We start from the raw sequence: 14,943 nt of genomic DNA, 5'->3' as shown, positions 1-14,943 counted from the left end.
TTTGTCGGTATCCTGATGTTTTTAACAGATGAATTGTAAATGTAATAGCCCATCTGGTGAGGGAGGGTACTTCAGATGAAACAGAAGTCAACTGGTAGTTTCATAGCTGGGTACTAAGTACATGGGATTTACTATAGCATTTGACTCATTTATACATTTAAAACTTTTCACAATAAAATGCTGAAAAGTTTTAAAGTTGGAAAAAAGCAACAGAGAAGACTTACCCTGCTGGATATCCTTCATTTCTAAATGCAGACTAGATATCAAGATTCCCACAGTCTGAGATCGCTTTCCGTCCAATAACTTGATGATCTGTAATTGAAAAATAAAGTTAATACACACTCAAATAACTGAAATCTTTCAGAAGCATAGCAAAAACATTAAGAATTTTAGATACTTTGATGAACTAAACCGATGTTGCACTCTATCTTAACAGGATTCTAATATGAAAGTGATTTATGTACAACTGTAGACTTAAAACCTGTGTTTGTTTTTGAGAGTGAGCACACGTGTGCAAGTGTGGAGAGGCAGAGAAATGGGGAGACGGGAGGAGAATCCCAAGTAAGCTCCACACTTAGCATAGAGTCTGACCTCACCAATCGTGAGATCATGACCTGAGCTGAAATCAAGAGTTGGTCACTCAACAGACCGAGGCACACAGGTGCTACTAACTATAGATATTTTAGAAAATAAAGGAAAAACACCATCCCAAACTCCACTAGTCTAACACAAACACTAAAATCTTTATGATATTGTACTTGGATCTTTTTATTCAAACACTTACTAACTAAACTATAATTACAACATATGTGTAATTTTATATCCAGCTTTTCCACTTATCATTGGCACATTTCCACATTACTACTTCTTGGGTCACTTCATAGCCTTCAATTTTGTTGGCTGTGTCATCTGCCTAGTGGTTTAGGGGGAAGATCAGTGAGATCCCAACTCAGCTGGTTAGCTGTTTACAAGTGATAATGGCCTTGGAAAAGTGACTTCCCCTCTAGGAGGAGTTTAATTTCTTCCTCAGGGAGTAGGGCTGACTATATTTATTTTATATATTTATTCTAAAACTTACATAATATCTGGAAAGCACTTCATATATTCTTAACATGGATTATTTAAATAAAATTTCCCCTTCTTAGAGAGGTTCCTCCATATTGGTGCTATTTTTAATATAAACAATAAAATACTTTGTACATTAAGCCTTAATTTTAAACTGCTTCAAATTATTTTTTCATAATAATATATATCAAAACTTCACAGTCTTTGTATAAACTCCAAATACCTCATTGCCAATTATGAAGAGAGTGAGTTCTTCATAGTTTTGGCTTCTCTAAAGCAAGTAAGACAAATCAGTTCTTTCTAACACATCACACTGTGGCCACTAAGGGGGAAGAAAAAAAAAAAAGATCTTTTCTCTCATGTGACACAGCCACAAAATTGAATAGAAAATGCACACCAAACATTACCAGATCATAAGGTGTTTTTAATGCATTCTGCTGGATAAAATACAAATGAAACGAAACAGCTGTGTTTCCCCTCCCACTAGGTACTTACACATTTATCAAAATATAATGAAGACACAGACAGCAACCAACACCTGCATTTATGTTGGCCCTAGACTGACTGTATTGCTGGTTGAGCAATAAGGAACAACAGGAGTTTGTTCCAAGATTGTCTAATTACCAATCTATCAGTCAATCCTGCATCAGGCATCACCAGCCCTAGCATTTCCTCTCCCTGCTCAGAATGGCTACTTTTATGCAACTATGAGAACTCAAATATAGTAAATACCAAGATGTCACCAAAATAAAAGGAAATTTGATTTTTCTGTCCTATGTGTTTAACAATTTCAATAGTCTTAGAGAAAGATTTCTGGGGGATACAGAATTTCAAGAGTTTTTAAAGGGATTAGGAAGGTAGGTACTTGGGTCTTTTAAATTTTTTTTTATATGAAAACAAAAGAGAGATTTTATATAATCAAATATTTTCCTTTTTAAAACTTTTTTAATGCTTATTTTTGAGAGAGAGAGAGAGCAAGCACAAATTGGGGGTGGGCATAGAGAGAGAGGGAGACACGGAATCTGAAGCAGGCTTCAGGCTGTGAGCTGTCAGCACAGAGCCCTACATGGGGCTTGAACTCATGAGCCATGAGATTATGATCTGAGCTGAAGTTGGACACTTGACTGACTGAGTCACCCAGGTGCCCCTCAAATATTTTCCTTAAAAAAGCAATTTCTGGCTTTTTCTTAGATTCAGAACACATATTTAAAGCAAAATGATTTGGGGGTGCCTAGGTGGCTCACTCAGTCAGTTATTGAGCAAACTACTCTTGATTTTGGCTCAGGTCATGATCCCAGAGTGGCAGAATCAAGCCCCATGTCAGGCTCCATGCTAAGCCTGAAACCTGCTTGGGATTTTCTCTTTCTCTCTGCCCCTCTCCCCTGTCCACTAGTGCGCTCGCTCGCTCGCGCGCTCTCTCTCTCTCTCTCTATCTCTAAATATAAAATAAATAGATAAATAAATAATAAAGTGAAATGATTTTTAAAAGCCCAATACAAAATTAAGAGAAACCACATAAGTTTTACATAAATATTCAGCCATGCATTCATTCCTTCAAGTATCTGCTGTGAATCTTCTATGTGCCTGACACTGCTTTGGACCCTGAGGATACAGAGGTGCCTGAGACAGATCAAGTCCTTGCCGTTGTGAAGTCTGTAGAGCTTAGTTATCTAAAAAAATCATGCTTTGTTCTTTCTCAAGATTGTCTTTTGTGTTTCTATACACACATTTGAGGATTATTTTTTTCTATTTCTGTAAAAAAGGACATTGGAATTTTGATAGGGATTGCACTGAACCTGTAGATTGCTTAGGGAAGTACAAACATTTTGACAATATTCATTCTTCTAATCCATAAGCACAGAATATGTTTACATTCAATTGTGTATTTAATTTCTTTCACCGGTGTCCTAACACTTGGCAGTGTACAGGTCTGTCACCTCCTTGGTTAACTTTATTCCTATATAGTTTATTATTTTTGATACAATTATAAATGAGATTATTAATTTCTCTGATTTTTCACTGCTAATATATAGAACTGCAACAGATTTTTATATATTTATTTCATACCCTGGGACTTTACTGAATTCCTTTATTAACTCTAACAGTTTTCTGTTAGGGTTTTCTATATATAAAATCACATTATTTGCAAATTGTTACAATTTTACTTCCTCCTTTCCTCTCTGGATACTTTTTATTTCTTTTCTTGCCTAATTCCTCTGGCTAAGATCCTGATCTTGGAGGAAAAGGTTTTAACTTTCCAGTCTTGGGTATGATGTTAACTGTGGGCTTGTCACATATGGCCTTTATTACATTATGTCCCTTCTCAATCCACTTTGTTGATCTTTTTTTTTTATATCATATATGGATGTTGAATTCTGTCAAATGCTTTTTCTGCATCTATTGAGATGATTTTTATTCTTCATTTTGTTAGTGGGATGTATCTCATTGACTGATTTATAGATACTGAAATATCCTTGCATCCCTGGAATAAATCCCACTTGCTCATGATGTATGATCCTTTTATTGTATTGCTGAATTTGGTTTGCTAATTTTTTCTCAAGGATTTTCACATCACATGTTCATCAGGGATATTGGTTTGTAATTTTCCTTTGTTGGTGTGGTGTTCATGTATAGTTTCAGTATCAGGGTAATGCTGGCCTTTCACTATGAGTCTGGAAGCGTTCCTTCCTCTAATTTCTTGGAAGAGTTTGACAAGTATAGGTATTAAATCTTCTTTGAATGTTTGGTAGAATTCCTAGTGACACCATCTGGTCTTGGGGTTTTGTTTACTGGTAGGTTTTTGATTACTCATTCAATCTCCTTACTAATCAGTCTGTTCAGATTTACTATGATTTAGTCTTAGAAGGTTGGGTTTTTAGTGATTTATCCATGTCATAGATATGTTCAACTTGTTAGCATATAATTGTTCATAGTAGTTTCTTATATTCCTCTGAGTTTCTGTGATATCAACTACAATTTCTTTTGTATTTCTGAATTTATTTGAGCTTTCCCTCGTTTTCTTGGTGAGTCTAGCTAAAGATTTGTCAATTTTGTTTATCTTTTCAAAGAACCAGTCCTTAATTTCATTGATCTTTTTGATTGTCTTTTTAGTCTCCATTTCATTTACTCCTACTCTGACCTTTGTTATTTTGGTCTTTCTACTAACTTTAGGCATTGCTTGTACTTTTTCCAGTTCCTTCAGGTGTGCATTTTGATTGCTTAAGATTTTACTTGTTTCTTGAGATATATCTGTGCCCTTATGAACTTCGAACTTCTCCCTTACAACTACTTTTGCTGTATCCCACTGATTCTGGTATGTTGTATTCCTATTTTCATTTGTCTCAAGGTATTTTTTTAAATTTCTCCTTTGATTTCCTCACTGACTAACTGGTTATTCAGCAGCATGTTTTTTAATCTCCACTTATCTGTGATTCTTCCACTTCTTGCCATTGATTTCTACTCTCATACCATTGTGGTCAGAAAAATGATGTGTGATAGGATTTCAGTCTTCTTAAATTTACTGAGATTTATTTTATGGCCTAATGTTATAATTTCTTTTGAAGAATGTTCCTTATGCACTTGAAAAAATGTGTATTTTGTTGTTTCAGGATAGAATATTCTACAGACATCTGTTAAGTCCACCTGGTCTAAACTGTCATTTAAAATCAATTTATCTTATTCTAGAAAATCTACTACCAGGTATTTATCCCAAGATATATCCATCTGATCTCACTGCAGCATTATTTATAATTACCAAGATATGGAAACAACCTATGTGTCCACTGATGGATGTCCAGATAAAGAAGATGTGGTATTCACACACACACACACACACACACACACACACGAGTATTATTCAGCCATAAAAAAGAATGAGATCTTGCCATGTGTGACACCATGGATGAACTTAGAGGATATTATGTTAAACGAAATAAGCCAGACAGAGAAAGACAAATACCATATGAACTCACTTGTATGTGGAATCTGAAAAACAAAAGAAAACTCATAGATACAGAGAAAAGAATGGAGGAAGATTGGGGGGAGCAGGCAAAATGGGTGAGAGTGTCAAGAGACCCAAGGTTCCAATTAAAAAATATAAAATCCACGTATGTAATGGCTTGTACATTATGTACATGTATGGCATGTACATGTATGTACTTGATGGAAGGTACAACATGGTGACTATAGTCAAAACTGTTATAGTACATACTTGAAAGCTTTAAAAGGAGTAAGTCCTTTAAATTTTCATCACAAGAAAAATGTTTCATAAATTTGTATGGTGATGGTAACTATGCTTATTGTGGCAATTATTTTACAACATGTACAGATACTGAATCATTATATTGTACACCTAAAACCGCTTGTTGTAGTGAATTAAACTTCCATAAAAATCACTTTGGTAAAACTGCTGAGAGGAACCAAAAAAGCAAATAAAACATCACCTGAACTAATTGCAAAGAAAATTCAAACAAAGCAAGGCTTTGGGAACTGACCAGATTTAATTTTTTTTTTTTTGTTTTGTTAATGTTCATTTACTTTTGAGAGAAAGAGAGGGAGAGACAGAGAGACAGAGAATCTGAGGTGGGCTCTGCACTGACAGCAGAGAGCGTGATGGAGGGCTTGAACTCACAAACCATGAGATCATGACTTGAGCTGAAGGTGGGGGCTTAACCAACTGAGCCACCCACGGACCCCTGACTAAATTTATTCTTAAATGTCCAGGATTGTAACTGATAAAACCTTGGCCATGGAATACACACTAATGTCAAGAAAATAGGCATGGAAATAAAATTTATGAGAAGATCACAAATGGGTAGCAATAACTTCTTCAAATAAACATTCACCAAGCTATCTAGTTCGGATTTTGAAAAGCAGGAGTAAGTAACACATTCTACCTACAGGTAAGAGAAGGCTCAGATGCAAGTTCTTACAATAGGTAATTAAAAGAAGGCAACAGAATAATCAGAAGGGAACAGAGAGAGAGAGAGAAAGAGAGAGGAAAGGACTCAGATGGAGATTGCCTGTCACTGGGAAAAACAAGCATATCCATCCCTTCAGTGTTCAACCAGCCTGAAATATGGAAAGGATATCACCATAGTCAGCCATTCTTGCAATTTTGCCTAATGACTAAGCAGGACAGGTGTTTAAGAAGAGACTATTTGGCACCTGTAGCTGGGCTACAACTTTAAGACCTGTATGAAATGCAGTGCTGCCTCCCAAAAAGGAATTAGGCAGTGGTAAAATCAGAGCATTTTATTCTCTTCCCTGTTTGTGTCAAATTCCCTGCCTACCTCTGACTAGACCTTTAAAAAATATACTTCTAAGTTTCTATGCAGTCTCTCTTGAATTGTGGAATAATACAAGGTTTCTCAAAACCAGCCAAAATGGTGAGAACACAACAGACACTGAATGGACGTATGTCTTAAGCCCTTTTAGTATTTTTCTTTCTTCCCCTTTCCTTCCTTTATGGATTAGAAAGTATAATAATAATAATAATAATAATAATAATAATAATAGAACATAACATGAAATCTACCTTGTTAACAAATTTTTAAATGTACCATCTGGTTAACTATATCACATTGTTGTACAGCAGATATCTAGAATTTTTCAGACTGCACAACAGAAACTCTACACCCCATTTCCTTCTCCCCCTGCCCCTCCCCAACTATCCCACTGCCTTTGGAAGTTTTCTGCATCTACTTTCTACTTCTATGAACTTGACTACTTTAGATGCGTCATATAAGTGGAATCATGCAGCATGTGTCCTTCTGTGAGTAGATGATTTCAATTAACATAATTTTTTCAAAGTTCATCCACTCTATAGCATATGACATAATTTCCTTAAGGCTGAATAATATGCCGTTGTGTGTGTATATACACACAACCCTACACACACACACACACACACACACACACACCCCACAATGTTTTTATCCATTCATTCATCAATGGGTGTTTAGGTTCTTTCCACCTCTTGGCCATTGTGAATACTGCTGCAGTGAACATGGATGTACAGGTATCTCTTTGAGATCCTGTTTTCAGTTCTTTTGGATAAATACCCAGACGTGAAGCTGCTGGATCATGTGGGTTTTATTTTTAATTTTTTGAGGAAACGCCACACTGCTTTTCATAGTAGCTTCACCATTTTACATTCCCACCAAAAATACACAGGAGTTCCAATTTTTCCACATCTTCACTAACACTTTTTTTTCCTTTTATAAAAAAAGGATAGCTATCCTAACAGATGTGAGGTGAGATCTCATTGTGGTGTTGATTTACATTTCCCTGGTGACTAGTGATGTTGAACATTTTTCCATATACTTGTTGGTCCTTTGTAGGTCTTTTCTGGAGAAATGTCTAACTCCTTTGCTCATTTTTCAATTGGGGTTCTTTTTTATGGAGTTGCAGGCATTCCTTATAGGTTTGGGGATATTAATACCTCATCAGATATATGGTTTGCATGTGTTTGCTCCGATTCCATAGGTTCTTTTCACTCTTCTGATTGATTCCTTTGTTATGCAGGTTTTCAGTTTGATGTAGGCCCACTTGTCTGTTTTTGCTTTTGTTGCCTGTCCTTTGGTGTCATATCCAGAAAATAATCCCAAGACCAATATCATGAAGCCTTTCCTCCTATGTTTTCTTCTAGAAATTTTATAGTTTCAGATCTTGCATTTATAGTTTCATATCTTTAATCCATTTTACGTTGATTTCTGTTTATGCTATAAGGGTCCAATTTCATTCTTTTGTATATGGATACATATATGTTTTGAGGAGTCCATTTTTTCCTTGTTATATAGTCTTGGAGGCCTTGTTGGAGATCATTTGGCCATATATGCATGGGTTTCTTTTGGGGCTCTCTATTCTTTTCCTTTGGTCTATATGTTTGTTTTGATACTAATACTGTTTCAAATACTGCAGCTTGTAATACATTTTGAAGTTAGGAAGTGGATGACAATATCAAACAAATTAGAAGGAAAAAGTTAGAAGAGAGGGTTAAGAAAAAGAGCAGAACATATATTTTATTTTATTTTTTAAAATATTTTTATTTATTTCTAGGAGAGAGAGAGAGAGAGAGAGACAGCATGAGCAGGGGAGGGTCAGAGAGAGAGGGAGACACAGACTCTGAAATAGGCTCCAGGCTCTGAGCTGGCAGTCAGCACAGAGCCCGATGCGGGGCTCGAACCCACGAACCGCGAGATCATGACCCAAGCGAAAGTCGGATGCTTAACCGACTAAGCCACCCAGGCGCCCCAGAACGTATATTTTAAAGTATCCTTAAGTGCAATATGTATAATGAATAAAAGGAAACTCACGGAGGAGCTCATTACACTAACAGGCCAAGTGAAAGTTCTGTTGACAAAAAAGGCTGGCCCAAGACTTCAGTACATATTCAGATCTTTCTGAAATTGGTTAACAATTGGGCTGAGCAGGGTGTGAAGGATAGTGTTGGGGACAGGGAGAAGGAGAAAAAAGGAAGAGAGATGCTCTGTGGGCTCTCTGGTCATATCTTACAAGCTTCTGTCCAAGTCTTGGCCAATGTGATCATGGGAACACAGACTGGAATAAGCAAGGCCTTCATTTATCACATACATCAAAGGACTCTCATTGCCAGGTATTGAGCTTGGGACTGAAGATTAGTATAAAGTTCTGTCTTTGGAGAATTATCAAGTTTACAGAAATATTTGTTCTGTTATTTTTTGTCCATTTTATTTTTGTGAGTTTATTACTTTTAACTACAAAACCAACCAATGCTTACTGTAATAAAAATATAAGCTGTAAAGAAGGCAAGAAAAAGTAGAAGGTGAAATTCTCTCATCTCCCGATTCCACTGCTCAGTTACCACCACTAGGAATGGGGGTTTGTCTTCTTTCAGATCTAAACACGTATGCATGCCCACACGTGCAGAGGGTTTTACCTTTACAAAAGGGACACACAATACATTTTGTTCCACAACTTTCCCCTCTGGTTCTGTATAATTTTTTAAATAAATATATTACTGATACTTTCCATGTCAATAGAGGCAGGGCCACTTTAAGTATGACACTTAATTTAAGTATCCCTCTACAGAGGGACATTTAGGCATTTTCCTAAAATTGTCAATTATTAACAAAGCTGCAACGAACAACCATACAGGTGTATTCTTAGTCACTTGAGCTTGTATTTCTATAGAACAGATTTACAGAAGTATTCAAACAATATGTCCATTTAAAATTTTGATAGTAGTGCCAAATTGTTTCTAACAGGTGCTACCAATTTATACCATTCTCTCATCCATTAAAAAAATTTTGGCCAATAGGACAAGTAAAATGTTTTTGCATTAGTCTACATTTTTTAGAATTTTTTAAATGTTTATTTATTTGAGAGAGAGAGAGAGACAGAGACAGACAGGCAGGGGACAGGGGAGAGGATCCAAAGCAGGCTCCATGCCGACAACAGAAAGCCCAATGTGGGGCTTGAACTCATTAACCATGAGATTGTGACCAGAGCCAAAGTCAGATGCTTAACTGACTGAGCCACCCAGGCGCCCTGTACTAGTCTATACTTCTAATGATATAATAGCAAGGTTAAACATTTGGTTACTGGTCACATGTTCTTGTGGATTTTCTTTGTATCCTTTTTAGTATGATTTCCAATTACTAGATCTATCAGACTGGTAAAGCGCAAAGACATTTAAATAAGGAACTAACTGAAAGCAAGGAGAAAGAGATTTACACAGAGATTGCTGTGAAAGGGGACAATATTCTAAGGGAGAGAAAAGGGATGAGAACTATCATTTATTGTGCCTCTCGTAAGCACTAGGCAGGTGTTAGCTCTGCACACAAGCCAATCCAAATGGGCAGTGGTGAATTGGGGGGCAGTGAACACCAGAATACTGTAAAATTTGATTCTGGAAATTCCAATGGATTTCCAGAGAGAACGATACTTCGTGCTCAAGAGGCCCTATCAAGTAACTGGAGTTATCTCACTGCTAGGGCATTAAAGCCAGAGGCACACAAATAGAAGAACACTTTGTTCTGCTCACCCAATCCTCTGTTTTCCTTTTTGATATTTGTGATCAAATCTCACAACTCCTTACCCAGATCTACTCCTGTTATCAGAGGCATTTGCTTCCATAGCAGAGTGGCTAGGAAAAAAGCAGCAAGGAGGGAAGAAGACAAGAGTAAAGAAAACTGACAGAATAAACAAAGAGAAGAAGGAAGAAGACAGATTTATGACATGATAGGAGATTTTCTCAAAAAAGATCATCTTGTCATAAACCAATAATTATATTTTTAACATAATTTTTTAGAATCACACAAAAGTTTCAAATAACCAGATCCAATTTATGTAGAACCTTCTATTAACTGAAAATTCCCCTTGTTTTTCTTTTATTGCATTTTACGTATCCTTGCTACAGTAACTTCTAGATAAATAAAGTTAACTTCAAAAATTCTTCTTTGAAGAGGGGCACCTGGATGGCTCAGGTAAGCCTCCAGCTCTTGGTTTCAGCTCAGATCATGATCTCACAGTTCATGAGTTCAAGCCCTGCATCAGGCTCTGCACTGATGGGGTGGAGCCTGCTGGGGATTCTCTCTCTCTCTCTCTGCCCCTCCTCTATTTGTGTGCACGCATGCTTCTGCTCTCTCTCTCAAAATAATAAATAAACTTAAAAAAAGCTTCTCTGAAGAGAAAGAACACATGACAAGAAGATAAATTAATATTGGGTATTTATTCTCCCCCATCCACTAGCTTCTCTAATATACCCAGGACTTAAAAGAAATCAAAATCATCTACACCTTCCATATTTGCATTACTGAAAAGTAGGGACTAGTGACCAAAATGATTATCTGGAAAATTTTTAGAACCCTAAGTCAGATATCTAATTGGCTGCCCTTTTCATAGTAGGAAATTTAACTAATGCATTAAAAGAATAGCCACAGGATTTACATGTTTCATCAAACAATTTATTAATTAAATAATTTTATTAATCAGCACCACTCATCCTTTAAGCCTTCTAGTTAGTATTATCATGTGCCATTTTAACAATTAAAAAACTTTTTTTAATGTTTATTCATTTTCGAGAGAGAGACAGAGAGACAGAGAGCAAGTGGGAAAGGGGCAGAGAGAGAGGGAGACACAGACTCGGAAGCAGGCTCCAGGCTCTGAGCCATAAGCACAGAGCCCGATGTGGGGCTTGATCCCATGAACCATGTGATCATGACCTGAGCCGAAGTTGAACGCTTAACCGACTGAGTCACCTAGGCGCCCCTTTTTTTTTTTTTAACAATTTCTTTGTTAATCGGGCCAAAGTCAAAGATTCCCAGCAACATGACAATCTAAGTAGAAATACAAACACAGCTAACAACTACAGCCAGAAATACAATGGTCCTTTCCTCTTTTAACATTAGCATGCTTAGCTGCCATGGCCTCTTGGCCAACTCTGAAAAATCATCAGCGTCACTGTCTGGTGATTAGTTACTACAAAAAAAAGTCAGGAGACCAGCCTTCTATTTCTAGTCCTTCCCTGACTCATCCTTACCTTGATGCAGAAATATAGTCAGTTCAATTCAACAAAACTCACAACATGCAAACTCCTATGTTGGTGTACTGCAAGGGGTATAAAATTAAGAATAATATATATGTATATATTTTTGTTCAGTGGGAGTTCAAAGACTACTTAAAATAGGAAACTCAGGTAAATAAATCTTGACACAAGGGAGATGTATACAGGGATCACTGAACATAAAAAGATTCTGATTGTTCTTTGTATATGATCCTTAAACATGTCAGGACTCACTGAAAATGGGCGTTTTGAAGGAGATGCCTGTTTGGGGCACAATCTTCCTCTGGGTAACCTAAAAGCATTCCCCAAAGTTACATTCATTGCCCTTTTCCTGAAAAAAAATCCAGGTCTCATGTTCAGAAAACTTCTCTGTGAAGGAGATTTAAGAAATGATAAGCTCTAGGGGCACCTGGGTGGTTCAGTTAGTTAATCGTCTGACTTCAGCTCAGGTCATGAACTCATGGTTCATGGGTTCAAGTCCCGTGTCAGGCTCTTTGCTGACAGCTCAGTGCCTGGAGCCTGCTTCAGGTTCTGTGTCTTCCTCTCTCTCTGCCCATCCCCAACTCGTGCTCTGTCTCTGTCTCTCAAAAATAAACTTAAAAATGTTAAAAAAAATTTAAAAAAGAGATGATAAGCTCTGTTGACAATGAGCCCCAAATAACACTGTAACTCATGGTAGTGTTTTTCTTCTTTTTTCTCTGAATATAATTTACTGTCAAGTTTGCTAACATGCAGTGTATAAAGTGTGCTCTTGGATTTGGGGGTAGATTCCCATTATTCATTGTTTACATACAAAACCCAGTGCTCATCCCAACAAGTGCCCTCCTCAATGCCCATCATCCATTTTAGTCTCTCCCCCACACCCCCACCATCAACCGTCAGTTTGTTCTCTGTATTTAAGAGTCTCTCATTGTTTGCCTCCCTCTCTGTTTGAAATTATTTTTTCTCCTTCCCTTCCCCCATGGTCTTCTGTTAAGTTTCTCAAGTTCCACATATGTATAACTTGTGTTCTGCTTAGCCACTATAGAAGGGGACTCTTTCCATCCTGCATGACCACTGGGGTAAAGGTTTTTCTATGCATTAAAACCAGCAAGAAGCAGGGGTTTTCACACCATTGAAGACCTTGAAACCAATCCACTGCATAAATGGTTTTCCAAGTTTACGCGGAGCCAGCAGACAGAATTATGCTTTGAAGCTTCCAGTGTGACTTCCTTCCATGTAGGCTCTTAGGAAAAAAAGTGCCCACCCCATGTTGTTTAAGAAAGATACTTTAGAGAAAATTCACAAGAGAGTATGAGTACTTGCAAAAGTTTGCTCATTTAGTGCATACACTAGTTGAAGTGGGTTTGGGGATCATTTACCATTAGCATTGGAGAAACTTGCAAATGTTGCCTAATTTGACCTTCTGCCTTTGGGCAGGCCCAGAAATTAGAGATGGACCTTACTATACAAGGAAGTTCATACTTTAAGCAACTATTGAGGGTGTCGTCATACAACGCACGCATATGTATAGCCATTTTCTATCATCAAACATATAAAACACAGTCATGCCTCAGCTAACTGCAGACACAACCTCAACTGTTCATCCTATTCCTATTCTGTGACGACTCTCAATATCCATTTCTCATTCCTCTTTGTCCTCATGTGCAGATTACTTAATTTGTCATAATCCTCAAAATCATCTTCTAGTATTAAGTAACTTTTGGCAGCAAAGAGTTTTGCTTAATGTCTGACTCAAATTCCTCATGCCTCCATTTCAAATAATCTTTTTCTGCTCCTAGGGAAGGCAGACAATAGCGGGTCTCACCATCCCTTACACAAAGCTCCTTCATAAACCTTAAGACTGTCATTAAAAAAAAAAAAAAAAACAAGAGATGCTTTCTATCAAATCTTTTAAAAATCAGGTTTTGAGAAATGTTAGCAAGCCCTCAGTTTATCTTGGTCCTATCTGGAGTCAGCTGAACTTGGCAGCACATAGCTTTCTCCTAAGTATAATTACAGTCTGGAGGAGAATGCAATTTGTGCAGCATTCCACTGACCTACAAGCTGACCTTGTGCAGGGGCAAATTCACAGGTTGCGTTAAACCCTATTAGACATGCCTAGTTTAAGGCAAAGCCTTTCCAGACCCCCGCCGCATGCTCGATTAGGGCATGTCACACATGCGTACTGTTACATTGCCCGAGGAACTCTCACAATGCCTTCCAGAGAGGGGAGACGCAGGCCCACATCCCACACGGCCTAATCCTGCACCTTGAGCCAGTGTATCCAAATGATTATTATTTCTTACATATGTGGATTTTCAGAAGAACCTGCCTCTTTGAATAAGAATTAAGACAGAAATGGGAAGACAGATTTGTTTCATTGGAAAAAACCACACCCTGACGACTCAGCTAGAAAGCTCTTGCCAGACAGACTGAGAAAGAGCTCCTGCCAGGCCCAGTGGGATTTTCACATCTACATAAAATCCACATCTATCTTCAGCTTTCTGCCTGAGGTTGGCAGGCATGGCCAGAAGGGAAAATAAAAATAAATGGTCTGAATAGACCATGCATGCTAGAAGCCTACTTGGCCAAGTGAGTTCGGCACAGCCACAAAATTCAGAGAATCATAGAAGCCTTCTTCTTCCAGGGAGACTTCCTTGTCTGAAAATGAAGATGATGAATTTCTATACCTACACCTTCACTAGTCACATTCAAACCGATACCAGACCAAGTAGGTACTCTGTTTTTTGGCTTAGTCCTCGTTCTGGACATTTCTCAGTTTCAATCACAGGATTTCCATTTCCACAGAAGTTGGTTTTATCACAGAGGAGGCACCATGTCTACTTAAATACAGCCACATATGTTATTACCAACAAACATGTCCTGAACACTTCAGGCAAATAAATGCATGTGAAAGCTGCTGCCTTTCCATTCTGACTCCCCCCCAACCCCCACCCCACCCGCCCCCCCAAAACAAACAAACAAATAAATGAAAGATCCACATCCACGGGCAGATATTTACTTTCATGTATATTTCAAATTTCAAATATCCATATACAGGACATGCTCAACTCTATAGGACAAATGAGTATGTGGTTTGCTTCTCTCAATGAAATTGAAGACAGTGGAGAATATACAGAAAGGAGACCATCTAACACTTCAAAGCAAAATTCTTAAAAACACTATTTTTAATTTTTGTGCCTTCAGCCTGGTGATCTTTGGCTTATGCTTCCTTATCAATACCATCATTTGGCACAACTACAGACATTATGAGGCTGCTATTAGCACAGGTACTACTCAATGAAAAGTCAGCTAGTCTCATCAAGAGTAATCCTTTGCATTTCTAAGCC

General features: G+C 37.5%; 1 protein-coding gene across 1 annotated transcript in view; it reads right to left on the bottom strand.

Annotated features, from left to right (window-relative positions):
- The window catches only part of FMN1 (formin 1), a 286,938-nt gene that overhangs the window by 153,845 nt on the left and 118,150 nt on the right, over nt 1-14,943 (bottom strand). Inside the window, 1 exon segment of the mRNA XM_077771645.1 lies at nt 225-312. Coding sequence (XP_077627771.1) covers nt 225-312 — 88 coding nt within the window.

This window comes from Crocuta crocuta, unplaced genomic scaffold (assembly GCF_008692635.1).
Source record: "Crocuta crocuta isolate KB4526 unplaced genomic scaffold, BGI_CrCroc_1.0 scaffold156, whole genome shotgun sequence".
Lineage (NCBI taxonomy): Eukaryota > Metazoa > Chordata > Mammalia > Carnivora > Hyaenidae > Crocuta > Crocuta crocuta.
Note: the sequence above shows the minus strand (reverse complement) of the source record. Positions and strands in the feature narration are given on the sequence as shown.